Source organism: Morone saxatilis, unplaced genomic scaffold (genome assembly GCF_004916995.1).
Source record: "Morone saxatilis isolate NCDOM2014 unplaced genomic scaffold, NCSU_SB_2.0 Contig15, whole genome shotgun sequence".
In the NCBI taxonomy this organism is placed as follows: domain Eukaryota; kingdom Metazoa; phylum Chordata; class Actinopteri; family Moronidae; genus Morone; species Morone saxatilis.
In genome coordinates, this window is record NW_023339707.1 from 16,681,797 (window position 1) to 16,689,590 (window position 7,794).

The following is a 7,794-nucleotide window of genomic DNA, read 5'->3' on the forward strand; positions in this document are numbered from 1 at the left end:
TGTATGTCTGACACCTTTAATTAAAAACAAAGGGGAATAATCAGCTTTTAGGCCACTGAGTATTAGACTTGGCGTTTGTTCCTGTCTCAGTAGTTTATGATTACACAAGAGCACAGGATCACTCAGTCCTTTCATTTGGCGGTTGATCACTTGTGTGAGTTGTGTGTGTTTCTGTTTTCTGTTTTATGAGTGAAATCTTTCCACAACTGCTGCCACATGAGTGCAAAAACACACATTTATGCAAATTAGATGATCTGATAATCCGAAAAACATGTTCAAATAGCACATTAAATGAACTACAGTATCATACATGTATTTTGTTCCCAGGTGTCGAGGCAGTACGTGCATAAAAGCCACATAAGCTTTCTGTATTCGAGTCCTTATCCCACCAGCCAATATGCGTTAGGGATTTAAGCTCAGCAATTCTTTGTGTGAGCATTGCTTGTGTAACCCCCCAGTCTTATTTCTGACAATTTGCTTTGAAAGTCTTTATTTTTGTTACGATGGCACAGAAAACGGGAACGCTGTTAAGATGTGGTTAATATTTTTAGATCAAATCTAGAAAATGACGCCCAGAGTCTTGTGATTGTACAGATGAGCAGTGTGCTCCTCTTCTAATGAGACAAGACGTCAGAGAGCCTGATCCGCCTCTCTAAATATAGACACGGAGCACAGAGACACAAGAGCCACATCAGAAAATGCTTTTCAAATTTTAAAGTTCATAGTTATTGGAAACATTATGCTGTTTCCCTCATAAGTATATATAAATCCCTTGAGGTTACACATCCACACTGTCCCTTCTTAACTCTGCCGATTTTATAGCAAAGACAAACCATTCAGAAAGATGCAGCGTGCTTTGCATTCTGTCACACATTTGTTGTGGGTTGAACTGTGATGGGAAGAGAGACAGCGCTGCATATTTACATTTCAAAGCTTCACAGAGACACACTGTTCATTAATTAAAAGCTCAATCTCCACCCACAGCACAGCAGACACAGGATGTTTGCTACCTGCACTGTAAAAACAGTCATTAATTCAGTGAGATTCTTGAGCCAAATACTTAATGTGTCTAAACCTACAAATACATACAATACATATAGATAACAAAGACATATTCTGCACCAATTTTTTCTTGAGCTTTTATTTTCATTGTTAGCAGCATATCTACATTTTAATTGTATCCACAGACTGTTCAATAAGTCAGTCGTATTATTAAATTTTATTTCCTTGAAGTTGGATACCTTTATAATGATGTATAATTGGATTGGATTCACTCTCATATCTGTGAATTTAAATATGAGGCTGGAGCCAGGAGAGAGTTAGCTTAGCTTAGCATAAAGACCCATAAAACTGCATTTTAGTTTTTTGTGCATATATACCATCTTCATTAGTGAGCTTTAGAAGTAGGCTCTTCTAGCATTGGACAGAGCCATGCAAAGTGTTTCCAGTCTTTATGCTAAGCTAAACTAACTTGCTACTGGCTGCAGCTTCATATTTACTCATCAATATTCTCATCTAACTCTCAGCAAGAAAACACACAAGTATATGTCCCAAAATATCAAAATTTTGACTAAGCAAATCAAAATAATGGTAAACTAATGTGTATGTGTATATGTATTTATATTACATGGATCTGACTCTTCTCATTCGGTTGTTTTCAAAAGCTCACTAGAAAGAAATCCCAAAGTGACTAGGCTGAAGCATGAAGGACATGTGGACAATGTATTCTTGCTCAGTTTTATGCAGTGAAAAGCTCAAAAACACGATTTGCTCACCACCAGTGCTGCAATTAATGTTTCCCCTTTCATGGAGAATTCAGCAGTTCATATGAATGATTGAACAGCCTTTTCAGAGCCCACACTGGACTGGACTACATACATACTGAAACATACAGATACAGAGGTTAATTATGCTGGATTGCTCTTTGCTCTCTCTGCCTCCCACCCAAAGCTCCACCTGCCACTTCCTGTGTGGATCCCTATCTTTTTCTGTCAGTTTGTTCTGATGCAGTAGAAATTGAGCATAGCTGCGTTGTAATCGGTTCAGCCCAAACCATGAGTATAGCGCCTGCTTTGGTCTTCATAGTATTGGATTTTGGGATAATGCTAATGAGCAGTGATATGTTGACTTGGCTCATCATGACATGACGTAATTGGGGAGATTTCAATTTCCCACGTTTTACTGTTTGATTTCCAGTATTCAAAACATTCAGCCAAGTTAATTAACGTGTAAGAACCTGATGTCTGGTTAGATTAAAATAAAATGAGCTGAATTCAAATTCAGCGCCTGTTAAGTCCTAATTGTTGGAGTTATTTCCACTTTTTCTACCTTGACCCCTGCTGCCTGATCATGTCCTCTGGGACTCTCTCTCCTCTTTTATTCCTGTTGACTCTCACAACATTTTTTTCCTATGCACATATCTTCTTCCAGGACCTGACTGCGCTAGTGGCCAACGGCACCATCAGCTCCAAGCCACCAGTCACCCTGCGGCTGGTCATCCCTGCCAGCCAGTGTGGCTCTCTCATCGGGAAGGGAGGGGCCAAAATAAAGGAGATCAGAGAGGTGAGCAGCCAGAACACAAATCTCCTCCATCCTCGCTGCACAGGCTGGTCAAACACTGAAATATGAAGAGAACAAATCTGTTCCTGGAGATGAGGGAAAAAACTGCAGCTGGAAGGCAGAGATATCTCATTTTCCACACAGCCCTGCTGTGTTATTTTGTCCTATTAGTGTAAGTCCTCCTGCTGGGACTAACACATTTTAGGTACGTATTAGATGCACTTATTCAGAATCACTGCAATTACAGAAGGACTGCAACTAATGAGTATTTTCATTGTCAATTAATCTGACGACTATTCTCTCAATTAATTGGTTAGTTAATATGGTGAAAAATGTCAAACAGTGTTTCCCAAAGCCCAAAGTGATGTCTTGTTTTGTCCACAACCCAAAGATGTTCAGTTTACTGTCAAAGAGGAGTAAATAAACCAGAAAATATTCACATTTAAGAAGCTGGAATCAGAGAATGTTTAATGTTTTTCTTAAAAATTATCCAAATTAATCGATGATCAAAATAGTTTAATAGTTAATAGTTGGTCATATTATCATATTTATCTACAGTAACAAAATGGTATAAAATAATGGATTTATGAATACTTAATTATTAATTCATAACATGCTAATTGAATTAGAGTTCAAGACGAGTAACTAGAAGCAGATTTTACATAAAATATAAAAAATACAAAAATGCACTAGCAGTATTAATAGGTAGTGAATAACAACTTCTGGATGAGTCTGCATCCCTGCCAGTGACTCTGTGAAGCTGTACACAGTGCTTTGAGCTAAATGCTAGCATCAGGATGCTAACATACTCACAGTGATTGTCACTGTCATTGTTAATGTGCTGATATTTAGCAGGTAAAATGTTTTCTATGTTTACCTCATAGTTTAGCTGGTTAACATGCTAAAATGGACTAATTAACAGGTACAGCTGAGGTTGATCGGGACATCATTAGTTTGGCAGGCTCTGGATCAAAAAACCAAAGTGAAAAATGGCGCTAGATGAAATATCAGGAGATCACCAAAGTCATTAGGGTCCATCTTCTGGGCACCATGAATTTCTGTATAGAATTTAATGTCAATCCATCCAATAGTTAAGATGTTTCTGTGTGGACCAAAGTGGTGGTATCTGCACTTAGGCTGACGCCAGACTAAAATTAGATTTAGAATATTAAGACAGGAAATTAGTGAGACAATGTAGTCCAGATAGATCACTTAACACAAAACACAGTATGACTAAGCAGTGGCAACTTTGAAAGGGAAAAACTCCTGACTACATTTAGGCTCAGTTGAAACATTAGGATTAAATTCATCAGATCTGTTGCCAGAGATGTCCGACATTGTAACTTTAGATCTGTACCGATCTACAAATAGAGGCTCCCTCATTTTAGCTTTTACCTTCACCGGCAGTGGCATTCAGTCGATTTTCTGTGGTTAGACGGATTTTCTTGTCTTGTTCATACCCCAAATGTGTTTCAGTTACAGATTTGTTTTGTTTGGTTGGTTGCCACAGGACACATGCTCAGTTACAGAAGCATTTTGTGATGTGTGTGGTTCAAAAATGGCCTCCAAAACCCTGCAGTCTGTCAGACATCAGCCAATTTAGATAAATCATAAAAAGCACTCCTTCTTGCCTGCAGACATGCTATATTAGGAATATATCAGCTAAAATGGAGAGAATTACGTCTACTGACCATGGGTGACTTTTCATTTGTCTCTAAATTGACAGGACTTGATGTTAAGCATACTAGAGCACAGTTGGTCTCTGTCAGTGTAGGTGGTGTAATATAAGGTCAGCAAAGCCAGCAGGAAGGCACGGAAAGGAGCCATGGCAGTGTAATCACGACTTGTCTTATCTCCAGAATCAAACTTAATCTTTTTTTTAAAACCCCTATCATTTGCAGAGCACCGGAGCTCAGATACAGGTGGCAGGGGATTTGCTGCCCAACTCCACTGAGCGAGGGGTGACGATATCTGGGAATCAGGACTCTGTAATCCAGTGTGTCAAGCTCATCTGCACAGTAATCCTGGAGGTAGGAAGCGTACCATTCCTCTCTTTACTCCACACACCTAGATGACATTTTGTCAGAGCTCTGCTGCTGCAGCTACGTGAAGGAAATAATTGCTGTTGACATGCATGTTTTTATTTCACCAGCATGCAGTCATTCTCTATTCCACTACAGCAGAAGTTAATGCATTTTTAGTAGGCCATGTTAGTCTTCTTTTTTACATAATGCTAAACCCATGACAGTGTTGCATAGAAGTCCACTAGATTCAGAGTGTTGCAGAAGACAGATTCTGAAGCATAATCATCACCTAACAGAGTGAATATCAAGAAAGCACACACTTCCTTTATTTTTTGGACCTTCTGTGCCTTAATCTGCTGGGCAAGACATCGGATGGAGTCAAAAGGTGCAGCTCTCAGGTCAGAGCTCAGTATTGTTAGAGAGGAAACTAAGCTGCTAACAGAAAACAAACTGGCCTGCAGCAAAATCTGTCCACCTTTAGACAACAGCTCTCTTGAGAAAATCGAGGAGGAGATGAGAGAAAAACAACCCCAAGCACAGTTTCTCCCTGTGTGTTCATGGAAGTGCACAAGTCCTTTTTGTTTTAGCACTGCAGCTGGACCTGACTGACTAATTGCTAGTTTGATCCAGTTTTCCAGGGCTTTCTTCAAAGGCTTGCAAGTTTCATTAGGATTCTGTACCAGCGGCTTCTTGCTTTTGGCTCCAAGATTTAAATTATGCAAAGTTATACAAAGAAATTGCTGTGACTGCTCCCACAGAAAAGATGCTCTACATTTTAAATCCAAAAACAGTATCACCAACATTGCAGTTATTCGATAAGATATACAGTGTTGTGTCATGTACACTGTATAATCTCCTTTTCCTATTGGTGTTTGAAGAATTTTATCTTCAAATGTCTCCTTGTCAGTGGATGCTTGATTTATCCAGAGCGCAAACCACTGCAGAGCCTGCAGCTCCGATGCAAAATAAAGCTCAAGAGTTATTATCCACAAAGAACTCTCACTACACTGCTTCAATTATTCAATGAATGACTAATATTATCAAAAGAAAAACAAGGAAGGGAATAATGTCTGTCATTAGCAGTTTAGTTCATCATTAATTGTTATTGTGTCTTAATGTACCAAGGAGTTCAACATCATTTGCACTTAGTGCTATACTCTCAGGAGTGCTGACGTAATTTCAGGGTGGATGTGTAGAGTTTATTCATGGCTCTGAGATTTATGATAAATATTTATTGTCCTGTTTTTGACTCCTTAGTCTCCCCCGAAGGGTGCCACCATCCCCTATCGGCCGAGCCCCTCACCAGCAACAGTCCTCATCGCGGGGAACCAGGTGAGAGACATTTTACCACATAAGTTGCTTACCTATAGCATGATACATTAGTACAAAATCAAAAACACAACAATTCCTATATTCAGGTGATTATACACCTATAACTAGATTACACACTGGATCTTTAATAGCATTCCGTAGTTGTCGAGAACTGAACAGTCAGGGGATCATCTAATTCATTAGGATTCATCCTCGGGGCTCAATGAATGTCTGTACAATATTTCATGGAAATCCAGTTGCTGTATAGATATTTTAGTGTGGACCAAATTAATGGACTGACCAACAGACCAATATCGTCATCCCTAGAGCCATACTGTAAGCTGGGCTATAAGTTTGAGAACACTGGATTGGCATTTGGAGCTGACACCGTCAACTTCCCAACTAACATGCAACTGGAAATGGCCATTGGAGAATGTTTGAAAGGGATTACCATTGATCAAATTTTTCATTAAAGTTCTTGGCTCACTTGTGTGGTGAAACAGGACTCATGTAGGTGCTCCTTGGTGGGGGATCGGATGTTTTGTGTGTGTGTGTGTGTAAGGGTGGGGTTGAGTGGTATGGATGCCGCTGTTTGAGAAGGGACAGATATCCACCCTCCCATGGAGCAAGTCACAAGATTAGCGAGTGAGACTGGAGACCTGCCGTCTCCTCTGGCTACAGCAGCAGCCAGATATTCTGCATAGCTGTCAGCAGTTCTGACACTGTTTGTGCTGCCTCAGACTCTGGTCAATTTATGGAATGGCTTTGTGTTTTTGATATTCCCCATAATAAGCTATCAAATTAAACTCTGGGCGAGGTCCTGGTCAGTGGGAGATGGCTTTAATGAAGGCTGCACAGTGATAACGGATGTTTATATAATTTGTCAGAGGAGAAAATGAAGTGGAATGGGAAAGGGTCTGCGGATGAGTCATGGCCTATAAGCCTGTTAGGTGTGTGTTAAAGTGTCAGAAATGCAGCCTCCAGAGCCCATCTCAGACTAAATTTGATCTGCAGCAAAAGCCCAGAAAAAAAAATTAAATTGGATGTTTTTATTCATTATTTTTACATCAAATTTACCATGGAGGGTTCCACATGGTAAGCACATATTTACTCTCAATAATCATCACACATAGCAAAAATAATGACTGTCTGGACTTCATAAACAAGAAAATATTTTAGTAATGAGTTACATATTTTTCTTTTTTGTTTCTTTTGTGTGTTTGTAGGTGTTTGAGGCATCAGAATTTGCACCCCACCCTCTGTACTCAGTCACCCAGGGTGGCCTGGACCTCCAGCAGGTAACTGGACAATCATTAATGTGAAGTCTGTGAATAATCACTGGTCCTCTGAATATAAAAATCTCTCCAGAAATCAGCTTGCATTTCTCAAATGTTCTTAAACTTGATTGCGGAGCACAGGAATGAGTTTCAGGGCAGTGCGGATCTGAGTGGTGAGTGAGAGCAGGGGTTGTGTGGCATGTCCAAATTTACACAGTCCATCATCTGGCATGAGGCATTAAAAACAACAGCTGAGCGTAAGCTGCGGCTATTGTTCTACCCTGTCATAAGAGCTATAACCCCTCCTGAAACACGATGCCATCACCCACCACCAACACAGCTCTGCCGTCTTTTTTAGTCCTGCCTAGCTCTGCACCAGAAACATTTCGGCTTTAGGAATATTCCTCCCATGACAGCAATAGCAGATACTGTCATAATATCAGAATGGGAACAGCAGCCTCCAACAAATCAGCCCTAGATTTAAAAAAAAAAAAAGTAATTGTGGTTAATGACATATAAAGGTTCACGATTTAGATCACTCATGCTGTAAATGGCTGGATTATTGTTATTATTATTGCTAATTTGTAGTGTTCCTATAGAAATACAGATAGATAGATAGATAG

The 7,794-nt window shown here is 39.7% G+C and overlaps 1 protein-coding gene across 3 annotated transcripts in view; it reads left to right on the forward strand.

Annotated features, from left to right (window-relative positions):
* Positions 1 to 7,794, forward strand: part of pcbp4 (poly(rC) binding protein 4) — a 33,123-nt gene that overhangs the window by 17,893 nt on the left and 7,436 nt on the right. For all 3 annotated transcript variants that reach the window (XM_035657436.1, XM_035657435.1, XM_035657434.1), the window contains 4 exons: positions 2,431 to 2,562; positions 4,461 to 4,589; positions 5,841 to 5,915; positions 7,121 to 7,192. In XM_035657436.1, coding sequence (XP_035513329.1) covers positions 2,431 to 2,562; positions 4,461 to 4,589; positions 5,841 to 5,915; positions 7,121 to 7,192 — 408 coding nt within the window. The remainder of the gene's footprint in view (positions 1 to 2,430; positions 2,563 to 4,460; positions 4,590 to 5,840; positions 5,916 to 7,120; positions 7,193 to 7,794) is intronic.